This window comes from Vulpes lagopus, chromosome X (genome assembly GCF_018345385.1).
Source record: "Vulpes lagopus strain Blue_001 chromosome X, ASM1834538v1, whole genome shotgun sequence".
Lineage (NCBI taxonomy): Eukaryota > Metazoa > Chordata > Mammalia > Carnivora > Canidae > Vulpes > Vulpes lagopus.
Genome location: NC_054848.1, coordinates 54009224 through 54034729, shown reverse-complemented (window position 1 = coordinate 54034729; position 25506 = coordinate 54009224). Strand labels below are relative to the sequence as shown.

The 25506-nt window shown below is 36.5% G+C and overlaps 1 protein-coding gene across 4 annotated transcripts in view; it reads right to left on the bottom strand.

Moving 5' to 3' along the window:
* The window catches only part of EDA (ectodysplasin A), a 435889-nt gene that overhangs the window by 19346 nt on the left and 391037 nt on the right, over positions 1–25506 (bottom strand). For all 4 annotated transcript variants that reach the window (XM_041741022.1, XM_041741023.1, XM_041741020.1 and 1 more), the window contains exon 3: positions 396–419. In XM_041741022.1, the coding sequence (XP_041596956.1) occupies positions 396–419 (24 nt within the window). The remainder of the gene's footprint in view (positions 1–395; positions 420–25506) is intronic.

Genomic DNA, 25506 nt, shown 5'->3' with positions numbered 1-25506 from the left:
ATCACTGATTTGATAAAGGAGGGCAACGAAAGGAAAAAGAAGGATAGGGGGAAGGGTAGAGAATAATGAAGGAAAGAGATCTAAATATAATTGTACAAAAGAGGGAGCAAGAAAGAAAAATAAAAACAACTTTCATATGCTGCTAGAGAAGCAATTTCATGGATCATCACTGAAAAACAATCTCTTGTTTCATGGAAGCACAATACTCAAGGAAGCCATAGATGATTGAATAAAACAATGGACAACCAGCATTGCACTTGATCTTAGCCAAAAGGCCAAGAAGTGATGACAGCCAGCATTGAGAGAATATATAAAAATCCTACTCCCTTGTTTTTTTTCTTCTTATTTTAGGAAAGATATGACAGCAATTTTATATAATCAGGAGCTTAACTTACCCTTTTTCTTGTTTTTAACTGGACCTGTTAAAAAGAAAATGGAAAATTAAATCACTGGAAATTAATAGAAAGTGATTATTCTCCAAGACAGTCATAGGAGACACTCAAGACACTGCAGATTTTGAGGGAGCCTCACATCAAGGGTCAGGTCATTGGCAAGGTATCTCCCAACTATCAGACGTCCTCAGTCTGTTTCTGTTTTTTGACTGAAACATTTAAGAAGAATGTTAAAAGAAATATTCTCCCTTAGAAAACTCTTTCAGTCTCAGTCGTTGCAGTGAGAGAATGAGGACTTCTTCATAGAGATGAAATGCCCATAAACGCAGAACTCATCAACCTTAGGACGGCATTCCATTAATTCTGCGAGTCCTGAGATTGAAGAGTCATGCATTCAGGTGAAGAACTGATATAAAGTCTCTTGCATTGAAGCTAAATGGAAAAGAGGGTCATTTTCATAGAAGGAGCAGAAGCAGCAGCAGTTGACTTTTTAGTCACATATTGTGATTTAAATTGTTATTAAAACAGTGTGATCATAATACGTTCATATGGGTACCACATGCACTCCCACTGTAATTGACTATAAGTTAACAGACACTTTAAAATAAGCATCAACAGTTTCACTGACATGAAATCACAGGCATTTTCTTGGAAATTACTTCTAAAGAAAACAATTCTAATCAATTGAGGACACTCAGAAAACCCAATGCTTTTCTTATATGGTTAGGTGACAACCGCTCCCCAGATACCCACAATTTAGGTATCTCCCACACATATCTCTCCCTCCTGGGGACCCACTTCTCTTCATTCTGTAGGTGGATTTGATTTTCTTTAGACATAGTGTTTAAAATCTGTTCCAAACTCCCATGAAGAAAGACACTATGGGACATTAAATCATTGTCAATGCCCTCAGGAGCTTTACAAAAAGAACACCAAGCATTTGTATATTGTTTTATAACCTATGAAACCTACTTATTTCCATTTATCATCTCATCTTATCTTTACAACATGCCTAGAATGATTTTTGCCTGTAAGAGCAGGCTCTATCAGAGGCAGGCTCAATCTGAAGTCAACAAAGTGTCTAATCTGGAGGGCTTCCAGTATTGCCATCAGAGTTTGCATACGTCCCTTGAAAACCAAGGACTGTGTAGACTTCCCTTGCAAAATATTTTCATTTTCATAGTTTCTCTGCTAAATTTCATGTGTAACAGTAGGTATTATTATGTGCATGGGATGTTTTAGGTTGGGTTTAGCAACCTGCCACACTCAAGGTCATAAATCTCCATTCTTTTATCCTTGTTTTTCCTCCTTTTTTCTCCCCTCACCCCTTTGTCTTCTTTCTTTGCTGCTTATTCTTTATGTTTTTAATGGCATTGAGAGCTCTTGATAACGTGCATGGAGATTCTGGCAAGGAAGCAGAGCTGCACAAATACTACTCGCTAAGAGGGAGCAACTCAACATGAGAAATGCCACCTCTTTGAACAAAAAAGCTATTTGAGGAAGAGTTTATACAGAAAGGCCCAGCCCCATCAGCCAGCTACCAGCCAGCTAGTCAGCCACCTCAGTCTGGCAGAGCAGAGGGATGGTAGCCAGTGCAGCAACACTACACTCATAAACAAGTTGTGCTGGTCCTGGATAAGTTTCTGACCATTCCAGCTGCCTTAAAGGATTAGCACTGTTACATCATACTTCAAGCAGGTTTTGAGAAAATCAACCATCACCAACAACCAGTCTTCACCAAGCATGCCTATGGAAGGTAGCAAGGTAAATAATGAAACATAACTCTATCCTAAATGAACTTGCAGTTGCATACAAAAATATTAAAGAGGGTGAGACTTAAGGAATTATATTGGCTACTTGAGGAAAAAAACAAAACAAACCCAAACTTCCTGCAGAAAGTTTGACCTAAATCAACAACTGAAAAGAGGGAAAGGGAAGTTAAAAAATTTTTTTTGAACTTCTATTATGTTTATACCAGGAACCAACTCATTGTATATATATATATATATATATATATATATATATATATATATATGCATGCATACATACTTACATAAAAAGGGGAAGCAAAAAGGAAAAATTTATTTTTTAAACAAAACCTTTCATTTTTTTCAGTGAATTTTTATTTTTAATTGAAGTGTAGTTGACACACAATGTTACATTAGTTTCAGGTGATTCAACATAGTGATTCAACAATTCTCTATTATGTTATGTTATGGTCACCCCAAGTGTTACTACCATCTGTCCCCATATATCGTTATTACAATATCATTGACTATATTCCCTATGCTGTATCTTTTACCCCCATGACTTAGTTATTCCATAAATGAAGTCTGTGTCTCCCACTCTCCTTCACCTATTCTGCCTATCTCCCTACCCCTCTCCCCTCTGGCAACTGTCACTTGTTTTCTGTATTTATAGCTCTGATTCTGCTTTTTATTTATTTGTTTACTCATTTGTTTTATTTTTTAGGTCCCACATGTAAGTGAGATCATATGGTATTTATTTTTCTTTATCTGACTTATTTCACCTAGCATTTATACCTTTTAGGTCCATCAATGTCGTCACAACTTGCAGGATCTCATTTTTTTCTGGCTGAGTAATATTCCATCGTATATATACACACACATCTTCTTTACCCATATCATCTATGGATGTACACTTGGGCTGCTTCCATATCTTGGCTACTATAAATAATGCTGCAATAAACATAGGGGTTTTTGAATTTTTTTCATTTACTTTGGGTACTACCCAGTAGTAGAATTACTGGATTGTATGCTATTTCTATTTTTAAATTTTCTGAGGAAACTCTACTGTTTTCCATAGTGGTTGCATCAATTTACATTCCCACCAACAGAGTACAGGTCTCTCACCTCTTTCCCAAATGCCATTTGTTGAAGAGACTATCTTGCAGTTTAAAAATTTTTTTCATCACTATATTTTGACATTTTAATTATAATATGTCTTGGGTGGATCTGCTTTTGTTGATTTTGTTAGGGTTCTCACTGCCTCCTGGACCTAGATATCCGTTTCCTTCCCCAGATTAGGGAAGTTTTCAGCTAGTATCTCTTCAAATATATTTTCTGCCCACCTTTCTCTCTCTTCTTCTTCTGGCACTCCTATGATGCAAATATTACTATGTTTGATGGAGTCACTGAGTTCCCTAAGTCTACTTTTATTATTTATAATTATTTTTCTTTTTTCTAGCTTGATTATGTCCATTAGTCTGTCTTCTAGATCTTTACTTCATTTCTCCTTCTTCCAGCCTGCTGTTCATTCCATCAAGCGGGTTTCTCATTTTGTTTATTGAGCCCTTTATCTGTTATTTTTTATCTCTGTATTAAGGGTCCCACTGATGTCCTCTACTCTTTTCTCAAGTCCAGTGAGTATCTTTATGATCATTATTGTAAATTCTCTATTGAGCATGTACTTATATCTTTTTCACTTAGATCTCTGGCTGTGGCCTTGTCTTTCATTTGGACAAATTCCTAAGTCTTCTCATTTTGTCTAGGTCGCTCTGCCTGCTTCTGCATGTTAGGAAAGTCAGCTATTTTCCTATTGTTGACAGTAATGGCCTTATTAAGAAGAAGACTTGTAGTACCTCATGGTGCAGTCTCCCCTGTTCCCCAGGGCCCAGCACTACAGGGAGTGTCTTCAATGTGTGCTGCATGTGCTCAGCAGTTGTGTCTTGGCTGCTTTACCCATCAGGGCAGTCATGTGCAAGAGGATATCCTTGCCTGTTGTGGGCAACGTTTGGTCCCTGGCCTGAATATGGTGGGTTTTAACTAGGTGTCTTAACTAGGTGGTCTACTTGTGAAATGAGACCTGTAACCACTGCTTCTGGAACTGAGGTCCTGAAAAACTCCTGGGTCAGGAGACATTGTGTTGGCAGGGGTTTGGGCTGGTCTTCTGGGGGAGAGAGACTTCCATGCTGGGACTGAAGCAAGAGTGTCTAGGAAGGGTGTTTCACCAGAGCATGAGGGTTGGTATTTGGTGTAAGCAACTTAAATAGAGTATCAGTTCTGCCCTGATTCCTGCAGGTGGCTCTTGTGTTTATGCTGAGGGGTGAGGGAGTGAAACGGTGCCTGCCAGTTCCTTCGTTCCTGAAGGGTATCTCCATTAATGCTGCCTCCTTGGGACATGCTCTGAGATGAGCAAATAACCTCCCAACTGTGTGCCTTAGGTGCTTTTCAGGTTGCTGTTTCCACACTGTATATCTGCAGGCTATTTGCCCTGACTTCTCTCCAAGAGTAGCTCCAACGCCTCTGGGCTCTCTATGAGCAAGCGCACTAACCTTTAGCACCCCAGGCTTTAAGCCCCACCCATTGGAATAACTCACAAAATTTGGGCCTTTTCACTTTCCAAGCCAATTGCTATGAAAATAAATCTTCGTGGTTTTATTATTTTTTAAAAGATTTTATTTATTTATTCATGAGAGACACAGAAAGAGAGAGGCAGAGACATAGGCAGAGGGAGAAGCAGGCTCCCTTGCAGGAAGCCTGATGTGGGACTCGATCCTGGGACTCCAGGATCACGCCCTGAGCCAAAAGCAGACGCTTAACCCCTGAGCTACCCAGGAGTCCCAAAATAAGTGTTCGTGGTTTTATTTTTTTTAAAAAGATTTTATTTATTTAGGGGATTCATTTTCTCCTTGCATTCCCCTGTATGTTAGTTTGTCTCTTGCCCTTCTTCGCATCTGTGGCTCCCTCCCAACTGCAGCGGCCAAGATCTATTTCTCTCCCAAACTATGTCTCTGAGCTTCCTACCTTCTTCAATGTTGCCTCTTTTCTACCTTTACTTGTAGAGTGAAAAAGAAAAATAAAAATTTTAATTAGCTCTTTATCTCATACTGTATATTAAAATCTATACCAAATTAACTAAATATTTAAATGTTAAAAAAGAAAATCATAAAATAACTAGAAAAATATGAAAAAGTACCTTTATAATGCTTGTGTATCCATATTAAAAATGATAATGTAGAAATACAGTTACTGACAGAAAAAAGTTATTAAACAAAATTTTTATTTTGCAAAAATACATATACATATGCCTAAAAATTTTCTAGATATGCATTAAAATGTTAATACTGGTTATTTGTGGGTAGTTTAATAAGCTGTTTTTTCAAACAAGACACAACTATATGCTGCCCATAAGAGACTCACTTCAGATTTACAGACACAGACTGGGAGTGAATGGATGGGGAAAAAACACCATACAAGTGAAAGAAAAAAAATCCAGGATACTAATGTTTATATCAGACACAACAGACTTAAAAAAAAAAGTAGCAAGAGGCAGAGAAGGGCACTACATAAGGATAAAGGGATCAATATAATAATTGTAAATATCTATTCACCCAACATAGGAACCTCTAAAATGGAGAAAGCAAATATTAACAGACATAAAGGAAGAAATTGACACCAATACAATGATAATAGGGGACTTAATACCCACTTACGTCAATGGATGGATCATCAGATAGGAAATCAACAAGGAAATATTGGCTTTGAATGACACCTTAGAACAGATGGACCTAACAGATATGCACAGAATATTCTATTCAAAAACAGCAGAATACTAATTCTTCTCAAGTGCACATGGTGCTTTCTCTAGAATAAATTACATATTATCCCACAAAACAGGTCTCAATAACTTTAAGTGACTGAAATCACATCAGGCATCTTTTCCAACGACAATGGTATAAAACTATAAATCAATTACAAGAAAAAAACTTGAAAAAACACAGATACCTGGAAGCTAAACAACAAATGGGTCAATGAAATCAAAGAGGAAATCAAAAACACCTGGAGGCAAATGAAGATGAAAACACAATAGTGTAGAGTCTTTGGGAGACAGCAAAAGAAGTTCTAAGAGAGAACTCTACAATACAGGCCTACTTCAAGAAACAAGAAAAATGTCAAATAAACAACCTAACCTTACACCTAAAGGAGCTAGAAAAAAAATAATTAACAAAGTCCAAAGCCAGTAGAAGAAAGGAAATAAATATTAGAGCAGAAATAAATGAAATAAACACTTAAAAATAGTATAAAAGAGGAGTGAAACCAAGAGCTGGTTTTTTGAAAAGATAAACAAAATTGATATACCTTTAGCCAGACTCATCAAGGAAAAAGAGGACTCGAATAAGTAAAATAAAAAATGAAAGATGAGAAGTAACAACCAACACTACGAAACAGAATTATAAGACAATATTATGAAAAGTTATATACCAAAAATATGGACAACCTAGAAGAAATGGATAAATTCCTAAAAATATATAATCTTCCAAAACTGAAGAGGAAAAAAAAATTTGAACAGACCAACTATTAGTAATGAAATTGAATTGGTAATCAAAAAATTCCTAACAAACAAAAGTCCAGGACCAGGTGGATTCACAGGTGAATTCTGTGAAACATTTAAAGAAGAGGAAAGACAGTCTTTTCAATAAATGATGTTGGGAAAACTAGACAGCTGCATGCAAAAGGATGAAACTGGACTTCTTTCTTACACCACACACAAAAATAAACTTGAAATGCACATGGCCAACAAGCACATGAGAAAATGATCCGCATCACTTGCCATCAGGGAAATACAAATCAAAACCACAATGAGATATCACATCACACCAGTGAGAATGGGGAAAATTAACACGACAGGAAGCAACCAATGTTATAGAGGATGTGGAGAAAGGGGAACCCTCTTGCACTGTTGGTGGGAATGTGACCTGGTACAGCCACTCTGGAAAACTGTGTGGAGGTTCTTCAAAGAGTTAAAAATAGAACTACCCTATGACCCAGCAATTGCACTACTGGGGATTTACCCCAAAGATACAGATGCAGTGAAATGCCGGGACACCTGCACCCCAATGTTTATAGCAGCAATGTCTACAATAGCCCAACTGTGGAAGGAGCCTTGATGTCCACTGACAGATGAATGGATAAAGAAGATGTGGTGTATCTATACAATAGAATATTAAATGACCATGAGATAGAGTACCAAGAGCAAAAGGGGCTAAAAGCCAGTCCTTCTTCTTCAACTTGTGTCACAGAAGGGCTATCAGAGAGCTTCTACTCAGTGGATATTTGGCTTATCCCTTGGAAAAAAATGAGGATGGAAAGGCATAGACAAGATTGTCATTAGACTGTATTATATTTCTCACAAATGCTAGTGAGTACGGACGGCATCTTTCTTTCTTGTTCTAATGTAGCTCACCATGGCTAGTAAGTAGTTCTTATGAGTTTTAACATGGACCTCTAAGTCCTGGCTCTATATCCACCATCCCATTTCTTTCACTCGAGACCACTGTAGTTTTCCAGCTTTTAGAGAGAAAATGCCAGGGAGCCAGAACTATCCCATGTTAGGTATAAGCATCTTGACCCAGAACAAAAGCAGCAACTTCTATTGAGTTCTATATCCTTTTAGATATATTTATTATATTTAGATATATTGATTTATTTTCTGTTTGTACTTCAGAACGCTTTTTATACCTACTCAGAGCACTACCACTGTCACACGTCTGTTTCTGTAGTAACAGGCTATATTTCTATGTCACTCCAATTCCCTCTATTTGTAATCATCATGCTTTTTTGCAGGCAAAACCCACAAATGCATCAGAGTGGGACAGACAGCTGTCCAGTCCAAGATTGCTTCAGTTTTACAACTGAAATTTGACAGGTTTTGATCAATGTGAATGTGGAGAAGGGGTCTTGTAACAGCATCAGGGTCATGGAGGCCAGCAGCAGTCCTAACCAGATTCTAGTCCTGACTGAACTACAAACTGATGATAGGGCAAGTGACACTTTTCTTCTGGTTCTTCATCTTCTAAATTAGGGAACATTTTGATTTTGTTTTTTATTCGAGGCCTAAAGTTCTGATGAAGATAAATAATGTAATAACTATAGCTAATATTTATTGAACATATATGAGCTATGCACTGCAGTAGTTGCTTTACATATCTCATTTAGGTCTTAAAACAATCCAGCAAAGTAATCTTTATTATTATTATTTTATAGATAAAGAGATGTATTAAATAAATTGCACAAGGTCATTCAACCTGTGGGTATTTTAAGATAAGCTGAAACTTCAGGATGATTCATATTATTCTAGATGTGTTTTTGAAAATTTAAAAATAAATGTGTATATTTCCCATTTCTGGTTTGACATGTCAACAGCTTGAAAGTCATCACTCCCATATTACTAACAAAAGCTGAAAAAACTTGAAATCAACTCTTGGATCCATCAAAGAATTGAGGTCACAAGGCAAACTGCTGTTCTGATGGATACAGAAAATCACAGCTCACGAGGAGAAGAAGCCTGGAACTGGAGCCAGTATCAGTAAGAACACTTTAAAATTGTAATTGACAGATTGCTATGGGCTCAGTGTGAACTAACTTAAAAGCTAAAAACCTCAAGGGAGTCCAGTCTTAGGTGGGTCCCCACACTTTCATAAATTTTACCTTCAAGAGACCTACCAGATTCTCACTGTGAAGGAGAAAATTTCCCTTGTGTTTATGGCAAAGTGAGAGGAAAAGTAGCCATTTTGAAATGTACCCAGATTTCTCTATTCTCTTTAACAAGGACTTCCCTCAAGAAAAATTATCATATCAGAATCTAATTGACTGAGTTTTATCAGATCCTAACTGACCTGGGGAACAGGAAATATCCAGCTCAGACACACTAAAAGATTGGGACATAATCATAGGACTACAAAATACTTCCCCTCCACTTATATTTTACCACCTTATCAACAGAGCTTCTATATAGTACCAGTGGATTATAAATTAAAAACCCTGCAAGTTTTAGACCATATATAAGGAGTTTCTAGGAACAACTAAAGACAAGAGGAGACTAGAACAAAAAATAAAAGAGGTAATTTTAGCCTCTGATGCTACAGCTATAGCAAACAGTAAACACAGCTGAACTCCTAGTCAGATAAACATAAAGTATTACATTATAGGCCTATGTACCTCTGTAACTTTTACCTAGTACATTATGTATGGCTTTCAGTCAAAATTTAAAAGGTATACCAGAAGGTAAAAAAAAAAAAATAGTTTGGGGATGCCTGGGTAGCTCAGCGGTTGAGTGTCTGCCTTCAGCCCAGGGCATGATCCTGGAGTTCTGGGATTGAGTCCCACTTTGGGCTCCCTGCATGGAGCCTGCTTCTTCCTTTGCCTATGTTTCTGCCCCTCTCTCTCTGTGTCTCTCATGAAAAAATAAATAAAAATCTTAAAAAAAAATAGTCTGAGGAGACAAACCAAGCATCAGAACCAGATTCAGATATGGCAGAGATTTTGGAATTATTAGACCTGGAATTTAAAATAGCTATGATAAATATGCTAAAGGTGTTAATGAAAGACTGGGCAACGTGCAATAAAAAATGGAATGTAAGCAGAGAGATGAAAACTCTAAGAAAAAATAAAAAAGAAATGCTAACCCACATAAATATGGTCAACTGATCTTTGACAAGGAACAAAGACAATATAATAGGATAAAGAAATGTTTTCAATAAATGGTGCTGGAACCGCTGGACATTGACATACGAAAAAGTGAACATAGACACAGACCTTTCACTAATCACAAAAAATAACTCAAAATGGATCACGGACATAAATTTAAAATGCAAAACTATTAAACCCCTAGAGGATAATATAAGAGAAAAATCTAGATGACTTTGAGTATTATGATGACTTTTTAGATACAGGATCATGATCCATGAAAGAAGTAATTGATACGCTAGAATTAATTAAAATTAAAAACTTCTGCTCTCTGAAAGACAATGTCAAGACAGCGTCAAGAATACAAGCCATATAGACTGGGAGAAAATATTTGTGGAAAAAACATCTGGTAAAAGACTGTTTTCCAAAATATACAAAGAGCTCTTAAGTCTCCACAATAAGAAAACAACACAATTTTAAAAATTGGGCCAAAACCTTTAAAAGACATCTCACCAAAGAAGATATACAGATAGCAGGCAAACATATGAAAAGATACTTCACATAATTTGTCATTAGGAAAATACAAATTAAGACAACAATGAGAAAAAAACTACACATCTATTAGAATGGTCAAAATCTGGAACACTGACAATACCAAGTGCTGCTGAGAATGTAGTGCAGCAAGAACACTCATTAACTGCTGGGGGGAATGCAAAATGGTGCAACCACTTTGGAAGACAGTTTGGTATTTTCTTATAAAACTAAACATACTCAATATGATATAGCAGTAGGGATCAATGGTTTCTAGAAATTGGGGGTGAGGGAATAAATAGATGGAGCACAGGATTTTCAGGTCAGTATGATATAATGATGGATACCTATCATTATACACTTTTCCAAACCCATAGAATGTACAAAAGGAGTGTAAACTATGAACTGGGTGATTGTGTCAATGAAGATTCAAAAATTGTAAGAAATGTACCACTCTGGTGGGGGTTTATTGACAATGAGGGGAAGGCTTTTCATCGGTGGGGGCAAGTATATATGGGAAAACTCTACTTTCCTTTTAATCTTGCTGTGAACATAAAAATGTTCTTAAAAAGTAGATGAAAGTAAGAAAAAAATATTAACAATAAGAAACACTGAAACTAAGAGCTGGTTCTTTAAAAAAGATAAATGAACCTGACAAACTTTTAGCTAGACTCATCAAGAAGAAAAGAGATAACTCAAATAAAATCAGAAAAGAAAGAGAAATGTTACAACGGATACCACAGAAATACAAAGGATCATAAAACACTACTATGTACAATTATATACCAATAATTTGGACAAATTAGAGGAAGTGGATAAATTCCTAAAATATACAACCTACCGAGACTGAATCATGTTAAGTAGAAAATCTGAGCAGACCAATTACTAGTAAGGAGATTGAATCCATAATAAAAAAAACTCTAAACAAATAGAAGTCCAGGATCAGACAGCTTCACTGGTGAATTCTACCAAATACTCAAAGAATTAATACCATCAAATTCTTCCAAGAAATAGAGGAGGGAAATCTTCCAAACTTATTTTATGAAGTCAGTATTACCCTGATTCTAAAACCAGTCAAGGGTACCACAGGAAAAGAAAATTATGTGACAATATCCTTTTTATAATTAAAAAAAAATTTAAAGAAGATTTAATTTATTTATTCATGAAAGACACAGAAAGAGAGGTAGAGACATAGGCAGAAGGAGAAGCAGGCTACTCGCAGGGAGCCTGATGAGGGACTCAATCTTTGGACCCTGGGATCATGACCTGAGCTGAAGGCAGACACAACTGCTGAGCCACCCAGGCGTCCTGACAATATCCTTGATGAACACAGATACAAAGGTCTTCAACAAAATATAAGCAAACCAAATTTTACAATACATTAAAACGATCATATGCAACGATCAAGTGGGATTTATTCTAGGGGTGTAGGGATGGTTCAACATCTGCAGATCAGTTAATGTGATACACCACATTAACAATGAAAGATGAAAATGATAAGATCATCCCAATAGATGCAGAAAAAGCATTTGACACAATTCAACATCCATTTATGATAAAACTCTGAACAAAGCAAATATGGAGGGAATGTACCTCAACATAATAAAGCCATATATGACAAGCCCACAGTTGACAGTTTTTCTTCTAAGATCAAGAACAATACAAAGATGCCCACACTCACCACCTTTACTCAACAGAGTATTAGAAGTCCTAGTTAGAGCAATTATGCAAGAAAAAGAAATAAAAAGCATCTAAACTGGAAAGGAAGAAATAAAACTCACTATTTGCAGTTGATATGATATTACATATCACAATCCTAAAGACTACTAAAAAAACTTTTAGAATTAATAAACAAATTCAGGGGACGCCTGGGTGGCTCAGCAGTTGAGCACCTGCCTTCGGCCCAGGGTGTGATCCCAGAGCTCCAGGATCGAGTCCCACATCGGGCTCCCTGCATGGAGCCTGCTTCTTCCTCTGCCCGTGTCTCTGTCTCTCTCTTTCTCTCTGTGGCTCACAAATAAAATAAATAAAATCTTTTAAAAAATCAGTAAAGTTGCAGGATATAAAATCAATACAGAAAAATCTGTTACATTTCTATACATTAATGATGAATTATTATCTGAAAGAGAAATTAAGAAAACAATCATTGCACCAAAAACCATAAGATATGTAGTAATAAACCTAACTAAAGACCTATATATATTGAAAACTAGAAGACATTAATGAAAAAATGGAAAAAACCAAAAAATTAAATGGAAAGATACCATGTTCATGTATTAGAAGAATTAATTGTTAAAATACTCATACTATCCAAGTAATATACAGTTTCAATGAAACCCCTATAAAACTTCCAATGGTATTTTACACAGAAATAGAACAAACAATCCTAAAATTTGTCTGGAACCATAAAGGACCCTAAACAGCCAAAGAAATCTTGAAAAAGAAGAACAAACCTTGAAGCATAATGCTCCATGATTTCAAACTATATCACAAAGCTTTAGTTATTAAAATGGTATACCAGCATAAAAACAGACATATAGATGAATGGAACAGAATAAAGAGCCAGGAAACAAATCCATACATATATATTGTCAAATAATTTACAACAAAAGAGTGAAGAATATATAATGGGGAAAGGATAGTCTCTCCAATAAATGTTGTTTGAAAAATTGGATATCCATATGCATAAGAATGAAACTGGACCCCTCTCTTACACCATAATAAAAAATTAACTCAAAATGGATTTAAGAATTGAATGTAAGACCTGAAATCATAAAACTTCTAGAAGAAAAGATGGGTGGTAAGCTCCTTGACATAGGGCTTGGCAAAGATTTTTTGAATTTGACATCAGAAGCAAAAATAACAAAAGTAACAAACAAGTGGGATTACATCAAACTAAAAATCTGCATAACAAAGGAAACCACTGACAAAATGAAAAGCAACCTACTTAACGGGTGAAAATATTTGCAAATCATTTATCTGATAAGGGGTAAATGTTTTTGTTTTTCTTTTTTTAATTCAGAGAGAGAGAGGCAGAGACACAGGCAGAGGGAGAAACAGGCTCCACGCAGGGAGCCCAACGTGGGACTCGATCCCTGGGAGCCAGGATTACACCCCAGGCTGCAGGCGGCGCTAAACCACTGCGACACCGGGGCTGCCGGTGGTAAATGTTTAAAATATATAAAGAACTTTTACAACTTTTACAACTCAATAGCAAAAAATGCCCTCAAACAAGCCAATTAAAAAATGGGTGGAAGATCTGAATAGACATTTTAAAAATTTTATTTATTTATTCAACAGAGAGAGAAGCAGCAACATAGGCAGAGGGAGAAGCAGGCTCACCGCAGGAAGTCTAATGTGGAACTCAATCCCGGGACTCTGGGATCATGCCCTGAGCCGAAGGTGGACGCTCAATTGCTGAGCCACCCAGGCATCCCCAGAATAGACATTTTTCCAAAGACATACAGATGGCCAACAGACATATGGAAAGATGCTTTACATCATTAATCATCAGTGAAAGGCAAATCAAAATCAGAGTGAGATTATTACCTCACACTTGTTAGAATGGTTTTATCAAAAAGACAAAAAAATTGGGGTGCTTGGGTGGTTCAATTGTTTAAATATCTGACTCTTTTTTAAAAGATTTTATTTATTTATTCATGAGAGACAGAGAGAGAGAGAGAGAGAGAGAGAGAGAAAGAGAGAGAGAGGCAGAGACACAGGCAGAGGGAGAAGCAGGCTTCATGCAGGGAGCCTGATGTGGGACTCGATCCGGGGGCTCCAGGATCAGGCCCTGGGCTGAAGGTGGTGCTAAACCACTGAGCCACCTGGGCTGCCCCTACTTAGTTATTTTAGAAAGAGAGAGTGGGGAGGAGGGGCAGAAGATGAGGGAGAGAGAGGTTCCAAATAGACTCCATGCTGGTCACAGAGCCTGATGCAGGGCTCCATCTTAATCTTTATTTATTTATTTTAACTTTTATTTATTTACGATAGACACACACACACACACACACACACACACACACACACACACACACAGGCAGAGAGACAGGCAGAGACACAGGCAGAGGGAGAAGCAGGCTCTATGCACCGGGAGCCCGACGTGGGACTCAATCCCGGGTCTCCAAGATCGCGCCCTGGGCCAAAGGCAGGCGCTAAACCGCTGCACCACCCAGGGATCCCCTGCAGGGCTCCATCTTAAGACCCTGAGTTTATGACCTGAACTGAGACCAAGAGTCAGACACTTAATTGACTGTGATGCCCATAATGCACCCCATAAATGTCTATTTCAAACTCTAGGGCAACCACTAAAAAAATCTTTTTTTTTTTTTAGAAAAAAATCTTTAAAGGAGTATACTTGATATGCTTTAAAGAGGAGAGAAAATGGAATCATATAAAATGTTTAATTAAAATCAGAGAAGTCAGAAAAGGAGAAGACAAGGAAACAAAGGAAAAGGGCAATGAATAGTAAGCAAGTGTAGTAGATATATACAAATACAGTTACAAATATAGTAGAAATTGATTCAACTATATCAATAATCACTTAAATGTGAATGTTCTAAATACATGTTAAAAGATACAAACTGTCACAGCAGACAAAAAAGACTCCAAGAAACAACTACATGCTGTTTATAAGAAACATACTTTAAAGACTCAGGTAGGTTAAAAGTAAAGGGATGGAGAAAAACATACCATGCTAATCATAATCAAAAGAAAGCTATATTTATATCATATATACATAGGTGTATATACCTATGTGTGTGTGTGTGTGTGTATACCTAAAAATATATATTTCAGACAAAGCTGACTTTAGAACAAGGAAAAATGATCAGGGATAAAGAGGGGGTTTTACACAATGACAAATTGGCCAACTCTCCAAGAAAATAGCAATCCTTGATGTGTATGTGCCTAACAACAGAGTGTCAAAAATATGAGCCAAAAACCAATGAATCCACTATTATAGTTAGACTTCAACATCCCTCAATTAGTAATTGAAATATCCAGCAGGCAGAAAATCAGTAGGGATACAGTTGAGCTGAAGAGAACTATAATATACTAGATCTAATTGACATTTATAGAATACTTGATCCAACAATACAGTCTTCTCAAGTTCACATAGAAGATTCACCAGGAAACATTCTTTGTTGTAAAACACACCTTAAAAAATTTAAAAGCATAGATATCATAAAAACTATGTTCTCACATGACGATGGAATTAAACTAGAAATAAATAATGAAAAGATAGGGGAAAACATATTAGAACAAGAGAAAGCTAAATTTTGGAAAATATCTAAGCTTCTACCTTACTTAGGAAATTAGAAAAAGAAGTGCAAATTAAATTCAAAGTAGGTGGAGAAGAAATAATAAAAATAAAAGCAAAAGAAAATGACATTGAAAACAGGAAAGCAATAGAAAAAAAATCAAAGAAACCAAAAAGTGGTTCTTTGTAAAGATCAATAAAACTGATAAAATTCTACCCAGGCTAACCAAGAAAGGGAGAGATAAGACACAAATTACTAGTATTAGAAATACTACTACTGGGGCACCTGAGTTGCTCAGTGGTTGAGTGTCTGCCGTTGGCTCAGGTTGTGATCCTGGGGTCCTGGGATTGAGTCTCACATCAGGCTCCCTGTAGGGAACCTGCTTCTCCTTCTGCCTATGTTTCTGCCTCTCTCTCTGTCTCTCATGAATAAATAAATGAAATCTTAAAAAAATAGTAATATGGATATTAAAAGGATAATAAAATAATATTATGAACAACTCTATGCCCACAAATTTGATAACTTAGATGAAATTGGCTAATTCACTGTAAGTCACAACCTATTAAAACTCACAGAACACATATAATTTGAATACATAATATATAAATGATTATCTATCTATGAGAAATTGATTCAACAGTTAGTAATGTTCTTTTTTTTGTTGTTGTTAGTAATGCTCTAAAACAGAAGGAAACAGGCTCAGATAGTTTCACTGGTGAATTTTACCAAAATGTTAAGGGAAAAATTATACCAATTTTCTGCAACTTGCTCCAGAGAATAGAAGCAGATGGAATACGTCCTAACTCATTACATGAGGTTAACATTACACTAGTACCAAACCCAAAGACATTACAAGAAAAAAACCTACAGACCAACATCTCTTTTTTTTTCAATTAAATGACACTAGTAAATTTCATTTATTAAGGAGGAAAAAGTGAAATAAAATTAGGAAAACATTTAAATATAAATTTTGAAGAACTCAAAGAACATTACAGGAGACAATATTTAAAATTTTTGAGTAATAGTCCATTGTGTGATTATACCAAAATTTGTTTATCCATTTTCATCTTCTTTTAGATTTAAATTCAAGTTAGTTAACATATAGTCTGGTATTGGTTTGAAGAATAGAATTTAGTGATTCATCACTTAATAGAACACCCAGTGTTCATCCCAACAAGTGCCTTCCTTAATGCCCATCACCCTTTTAGCCCATTCCCCCACCCATCTCCCATTCAACAATGCTCAGGTTGTTCTCTTAACTATAGAGTCTCTTATAGTTTGCATCCTTCTCTGTTTTTATTTTATTTTTCCTTCCCTTCCCCTATGTTCATTTGTTTTGTTTCTTAAATTCCACATAGGAGTGAAATCATATATTTGCCTTTCTCTGACTTACTTTGCTTAGGATAATCCACTATAGTTCCATCCACAATGGACCAACATCTCTTTTGAAAACAGATGTAAAACTCCACAACAAAATATTAGCAAGTCAGATCCAACAATGTATCAAAAGATTTATACACCACAACCAAATGAGATGTATTCATGGTATGCAAAGGCTGAGTCAACATTAAAAAATGAATTAACTTAATCCTTCACACATCAACAGGCTACAGAATAAAAATCAAATGATCATATCAATAGATAAAAAAAATAATTTGACAAAATCCAACATCCATGCATGCTAAAAAGTTTCATCAAATTAGGAACAGAAGGAAACTTCATCAATTTGATAAAGTCTATAAAAAATATACTGCTAATGTTACACTTAATGGTGAGAAGTAGATACCTTTCTTCTAAGACTGAAAACAAGGCAAAGATATCCCCTCTCACCACTCCTATTCAACATCACACTGGAACACTTAGCTAATGCAATAAGACAAGAAAAGGAAAGGAAGGGTATACATAATTGGAAGGAAGAAATAAAACTGTTTTTATTGCAGATAACATGATTTTTATGGAAAAAGTCCAGAATTGACCAAAGTCCAGAAGCTTCTGGAACTAATAAGCAAATATAATAAAACTGTGGGATACAAGCCCAATATATAATAGTCAATTGCTAGCAATGACTATATACTAGCAATGAATTCCAACTGGAACTTGAAATAAAAAAACCAACACTATTTGCATTACCATAAAAAAAGAGAAATATTTAAGTATACATCAAATAAAATATGTACAAAATCTACTTGGAGAAAACTATAAAACTCTGATGAGAGAAATCAAAGTCTAAATAAATAGAAGGATATTCCAATCTTATTAAGATGTCATTTTCCCCCCAACTTGATCTATAGATTCAATGCAATGCCAGTGAAAATCCGAGCAAGTTACTTTGTGAATATAACAAAACTGATTCTAAAGTTTATATGTAAAGGAAAAAGATTCAGAATATCCAGCACAATATGAAGAATAAGAACAAAATTGGAAGGCTGACACTAGACTTAGCATAAAGCTATAGTAATGTAAACATTGTGGTACTAGTGGAGTAATAGACAGATAAATGGATCAGAATATAAAGACCAGAAAAAGATTGAAACAAATATATTCAACTGATCTTTGACAAAGGAGCAAAGGCAATTCAATGGAGGAAGGATAAATTTTTCAACAAACGGTCCTGGAACAACTGGACATCCACATATGAAAAAAATGAATCTAGACACTGACCTTATATCACACACAAAAATGAGCTCAAAGTAGATCAGAAACGCTAAAACTCCCAGAAGATAGCATAGGATAAAATTTAGTTGCCAAACTCATTGGGTTTGGCAATGGGTTTCTAGGTAGCAATCTAAAAACACAAACCAGGCAGCCAGGGTGGCTCAGCGGTTTAGCGCTGCCTTCAGCCCAGGGCCTGATGCTGGAAACCCAGGATCGAGTCCCACATCGGGCGCCCTGCATGGATCCTGCTTCTCCCTCTGCCTGTGTCTCTATTTCTGTCTCTCTCTGTGTGTCTCTCTCTCTGTCTCTCATGAATAAATAAATAAAATCTTTTAAAAAAACCACAAAGCATGAAAGAAAAAAAGTGGATAAATTGGATTAAAATTAAAAACTTCTGCATTGAGAACACTGTTAAGTGAACCAAAAAACAAGCCACAGAATGGGAGAAAATATGTGCAAAACACATATCTGATAAAGGACTTGTACCGAAAATAGATAAAGAATTTTTAAAGTTCAACAATCAGAAACAAAAAATCCAATTAAAACACAAATAATTCCAATCAAAATTTTAAAACAACATGGGGTGCCTGGGTGGGTCAGTTGGTTAACCCTCTGACTCTTTTTTTTTTTTTTTTTTTGGTTAAAGATTTATTTATTTATTTATTTATTCATGAGAGACACATAGAGAGAAGCAGAGACATAGGCGGAGGGATAAGTAGGCTCCCTAACGGGGAGCCTGATATGGGACTCCATCCCAGGACGCCGGGATCCTGTTCTAAGCCAAAGGCTCAACCACTGAGCCACCCAGGTGTTCCAGCATCTCTTCATAATCTCAGGGATGTGAAATTGAGCCCCGCATCAGGCTCTGCACTGCGTGTGGAGCCTGCTTAAGATTCTCTGTCTCTCCATCTACTCCTTCCCACTCCCTCCCTAAAAAACAACAACAACTGCACTCCCCCAGGGAAAAGCGGAGGTAGGGAGAGCACAGGACAGTGAGGACTCTCCTGCCACTGGGTGCCCACAAACTGTGCAGATCAGCGCACCCATGCTGCCCCAGGAACATCTAGGCCAGTGAGGACTGGGAGACTGTGTTAGTTGCTAGGGGGGAGCTGACTGCAGGGCTGGAAATCTGGCAGCTGACATTGTTGTTGTTTCTCCTTGTTCCTGGGAGGGGCGGGGCCGCCAGGGAACAGAGGCTTCTTGGGGTAAACAGCTGCCACTGAAATCAACTCCCAGCAGGGGGCAGGGCATCTCCCCCAGGTACACACACCTGAGAATCAGCACAGCAGGTCCCTTCCCCAGAAGACCAGATGCAAGGACAGGGGAAGAGCAAGTTCTTGACCAAGCAGTGCTGGAAAGCTCCAGGGAAAGTCAAGGGATTTACAGTATATAGAACTAGAGAGTACCCCTCCTTTTTTCCCCTCCTTTTTCCAGTACAACTCGTTTTTATATCAGACTGTAAATTTCCAATTTTTTTTCTCTTTCCCCACCTTAACTATTTTACCACCTCTTCATCTTTAAGTTTCTTCCATTTTGACTTTCATATTTCTACAATTATAGGTCTTGGATATATTTTCCACTTCTAGATTCCCTTCAACATACTCAACTTAATTTTGGGAGATATACAAGATATGTTTGTGCGGTGTGTGTGTGTGTGTGTGTGTGTGTATGTGTTTTTTGTTTCCTCTGCCTCATTTTGTTCTACAATGGCAGAAGTTAATACCTTCTAAAACATGACCAGCATGCACCCAGAACTAAGTAGTATACCATGCTGGTTCATTCTGTGAGACTCCTCATTCCCATTCTGCCCCCCCCCTTTTATCTCATTTAGGTTTTGGTGGTCAATGTTGGGGCTTTCTACAAGTATTTCTGGTTTATATAAATTTGGGACTGAGCATCTTCTAACATACAGAAGTTAATATACTCAGAACCAAGAGGAACACCCTGTAGGACCCCTCAGGTAGATGACATTCTCCCTCCACTACAAGTTAATCACCACCACCACCTCCCAGTACCCCCCTTTTTTCTTCTCTTTTTTCTTTTTTTTCCTCTTTAATTATTTTCTCTTCTTTTTTCCTCTTTTCTTTTTTGGTTTCTTGACCTTATATTTTTTACTACTTTGTTTTATTTTATTTTATTTTTTTAAATTTTTATTTATTTATGATAGTCACAGAGAGAGAGAGAGAGAGAGAGAGGCAGAGACACAGGCAGGGGGAGAAGCAGGCTCCATGCACCGGGAGCCCGACGTGGGATTCGATCCCGGGTCTCCAGGATCACGCCCTGGGCGAAAGGCAGGCGCCAAACCGCTGCGCCACCCAGGGATCCCACTACTTTGTTTTAAAATTTGTTTTTCACTTTAGCGATCCTTTTTATTTTGTTCTGATCTTTGTTTTCAATTTCTGGTCACTGACCTTGTCAGAATCATCTAGGGTGAAATTTACTTAGGTCGTGATTAATATTCTTGACTCATTCCATTCATACAGCCACTCTGCACTGAGTAAAATAACTAGAAGGAAGAACTCACCACAAAAGAATCAGAAACAGTACTCTGTACCACAGAGTTACAGAATTTGGATTACAATTTGATGTCAGAAAGCCAATTCAGAAGCACTATTATAAAGCTACTGGTGGCTCTGGAAAAAAGCAAAAAGGAATAAAGAGACTTCATGACTGCCAAATTTAGATCTAATCGGGCTGAAATTAAAAATTAATTAAATGAGATGCAATCCAAACTGGAAGTCCTAACGAAGAGGGTTAATGAGGTAGAAGAGAGTAAGTGACATAGAAGACAAGTTGATGGCAAGGAAGGAAGTGAGGAAAAAAGATAAAAACAATTAAAAGACCGTGAGGAAAGGTTAAGGGAAATAAATGATAGCCTCAGAAGGAAAATTGTATTTATAATTGGGTTTCCAGAGAGCACCAAGAGGGCCAGAGGGCCAGAAAACATATGTGAACAAATCATAGCTGAGAAGTTCCCTAATTTCGGGAGGGAAACAGGCATTCAGATCCAGGAGATAGAGAGGTTCCTCCACCCAAAAATCAATAAAAACCATTCAACACCTTGAAATTTAATAGTGAAACTTGCAAATTCCAAAGATAAAGAGAAAATCTTTAAAGCAGCGAAAGACAAGAGATCACTAACTTATATAGGAAGAAATATTAGATTAACAGCAGACCTCTCCACAAAGACCTGGTAGGCCACAAAGGACTGGCAGGATATATTCAGGGACTTAATGAGAAGAATATGCAGTCAGGAATACTTTACCCAGCAAGGCTCTCATTCAGAATAGAAGGAGAGATAAAGAGCTTCCAAGATAGGCAGAAACTGAAAAAATATGTAGCCACCAATCAGCTCTACAAAAAAACATTAAGGGAGACACTCTAAAAGAAAGAGGATGCCCAAAGAAATAATCCACAAAAACAGGGACTGAATAGGTATTACAATGATGCTAAACACATATCTTTCAATAGTTACTCTGAACGTGAATGGGCTAAATGATCCCATCAAAAGACGCAGGGTTTCAGACTGGATAAAAAAGCAAGAACCATTTATTTGCTGTCTACAAGAGACTCATTTTAGACCTAAGGACACCTAAAGCCTGAAAAGGAAAGGGTGGAGAACCATTTACCATTCAAATGGTCCTCAAAAGAAAGCTGTGGTAGCAATCCTCATCAGATAAAGTTTATCCCAAAGACTGTAGTAAGAGATGAAGAGGGACACTATATTATACTTAAAGGGTCTATCCAGCAAGAGGACCTAATAATCATGATTATGCCCCTGATGTGGGAGCTGCCAAGTATATCAATCAATTAATAATCAAAGTAAAGACATACTTAGATATAATACACTAATACTGGGAGACTTCAACATGGCAATTTCTGCAAATGACATATTTTCTAAGCACAATATCATGAAAGAAACAATGGCCTTAAATGATACACTGGGCCAGGTGGATTTCAGATATAGGGAAAAATTTGCATCTGAATGCAACTGGATACACCTTCTTCTCAAGTGCACACGGAACTTTCTCCAGAATAGATCACATATCAAGTCACAAATCAGACCTCAAGATATACAAAATGACTGAAATCATACCATGCACCTTCTCTGACCACAACAGTATGAATTTAGAAATCAACTGTAAGTAACAATTTGGAAAGACCACACTACATGGAAGTTAAACAACATGCTACTAAAGAATGAATGGGTCAAACAGGAAATCAAAGAAGAAATAAAAAATACATGGAAACAAATGAAAATGAAAACACAATGGTCCAAAACCTTTGGGATGCAACAAAAGCAGCCCAAAGAAAGAAGTATACAACAATACAGGCTTCTGATGAAGCAAGAAATGTCTCAAATTAAAACGTAACCTTACACATAAAGGAGCTAGAAAAAGAACAACAAATAAAGCCTAAAGCCAGCAGAAGGAGGGAAATCATAAAGATTTGAGCAGAAATAAGTGATATAGAAACTTAAAAAAGCAGAACAGGTTAATAAAACCAGGATCTAGTTCTTTGAAAGTATTAAAAAATTGATAAACTCCTAGCCAGACTTATCAAAATGAAAAGAGAAAGAATCTAAATAAATAAAATCATAAATGAGAGGGGAGATATAACCAACAACACAGAAATATAAACAATTCTAAGAAAATATTATGAAAAATGATATGGCAGCAAATTGGATTATCTGCAAGGAATGGAAAAATTCATAGAAACACCATTTGCTTCAACGTGGATGGAACTGGAGGGTATTATGCTGAGTGAAATAAGTCAACGGAGAAGGACAAACATTATATGTTATCATTCATTTGGGGAATACAAATAATAGTGAAAGGGAATAGAAGGGAAGGGAGAAGAAATGGGTAGGAAATATCAGAAAGGGAGACAGAACATAAAGACTCCTAACTCTGGGAAATGAAATAGGGGTGGTGGAAGGGGAGGAGGGCAGGGGGTGGTGGTGAATGAGTAACCGGCACTGAGGGGCACACTTGACGGGCTGAGCAATGGGTGTTATTCTGTATGTTGGCAAATTGAACACCAATAAAAAATAAATTTATTATTAAAAAAAGAAACATAAACTTCGAAAACTGAAAATAGAAGAAATAGAAAACATGAACAGACTGATAACCAGCAAAGAAAAAAAACCAAAAACACTCCCAACAAACAGAAGTCCAGAACCAGATGGCTTCACAGGTAAATTCTACCAAACATTTAAAGAAGACTTAATAGCTATTCTCAAAAGAGAAATACAGGTCAATATCCTTAATGAACATGGATGCAAAAATTCTCAATAAAATACTAGCAAACCAAATACATTAAAAAAATAATTCACTTTGATCACGGGGAATTTTTCCCTGGGTTCCAAGTGTGGTTTAATATTCATAAATCAACCAATGTGATATACCATATTAATAAAAGTAAGGATAAAAACCATATGATCATTTCAATAGATGCAGAAAATGTATTTGACAAAGTACATCCATTCATAACAAAAGCTACCAACAATGTAGTTTTATTTTTATTTTTTTATTTTTTTTAACAATGTAGTTTTAGAGGGCACATACCTCAACATAATAAAGGCCATATGTGAAAAATCCACAGCCAATAGCGTCCTAAATGGGGCAAATCTAAGAGCTTTTCCTCTCTTCCTCTAGGAAGAAGACAGATATTCACTCTCACTACTTTTCTTCAACATAGTACTGGAAGTCCTAGCCAAGCAATCAGATCACAAAAAGAAGTAAAATCAGTTTTCTTATCCAAACTGATAAGAAAGAAGTAAAATGTTTACTATTTGCAGATGACATGATACTCTCTATAAATAACCCAAAAGACGACCAAAAAAATTGTTAGAACTGATAAAGAAGTTCAATAAAAAAAGAAATTCAATAAAGTTGTAGGATACAAAAATCAAAGGACAGAAATCTGTTGTATTTCTATACACCAATAATGAAGCAGTGGAAAGAGAAACTAAGGAATCAATCCCACTTACAATTGCACCCCAAACAATAAGATACCCAGAGATAAACTTAACCAAAGAGGTAAGAGTCCTATACTCTGAAATCTATAAAACACCGATGAAAGGAATTGAAGAGGACTAAGGAAATGGAAAGACATTCCATGCTCAAGAATTGGAAGAACAAATATTGTTAAGATGTCTATATCACCCAGAGCAATCTATAGATTTAATGCAATCCCTATCCAAATACTACCAGCATTCTTCACAGAGCTAGAACAAACAATCCTAAAATTTATATAAAACCACAAAAGACCCTAAATAGCCAAAATAATCTTGAAAAAGAAAAAACAAGCAGGTAGCTTCACAGTTCCAGACTTCAAGTTATATTACAGAGCTGTAGTGATAAAAAAAAAAAGATGGTACTGGCACAATAATAGACACATAGATCAGTAGAACAGAATAGAAATCCCAGAAGTGAACCTACAACTATATGGTCAATTATTCTTTGACAAAGCAGTAAACAATATTCAATGGGAAAAAGACAGTTTCTTTAACAAATGGTGTTGGGAAAGCTGGACAGCCACATGCAAAAGAATGAAACTGGACCACTTCCTTACACCATACATAAAAATAAATTAAAAATGGTTGGAAGACTGAAATGTGAGACACAAAATCATAAAAATTCTTGAGAAGAACGTAGGCAGTAACCTCTTTGACATCAGTCATAACGACTTCTTTCTAGGTATGTCTCCTGAGACAAGGGAAACTCAAGCAAAAAGAAACTGTTGGAACTTCATCAAAATAAAAAGTTTCTGCATAGCAAAGGAAATAATCAAGAAAACTGAAAGGCAACCTTCAGAATGGGAGAAGATAATTGCAAATGACATATCCGATAAAGGGTTAGTATCTAAAATCTATAAAGAACTTAACAAACTGAATACCCAAAACCTCCAAAATCCAGTTAAGAAATGGGAAGAAGACGTGAATAGACATTTTTCTGAAGAAGACATATAGAGGGCTAACAGACACATGAAAAGATGGTCACGATCACTTATCACCAGGGATATACAAATTAAAACTACAATGAGATATCACCTCACACCTGTCACAATGGTTAAAATCAGCAACACAAGAAACAACAGATGTTGGTGAGGATGTAGTTAAAGGGGAAACCTCTTGCACTGTTGGTGGGAATGCCAAATGGTGTGGCCCATTTGGAAAACAGCATGGAAGTTCCTCAAAAAGCTAAAATAGAACTGCCCTATGGTCCAGTAATCCCA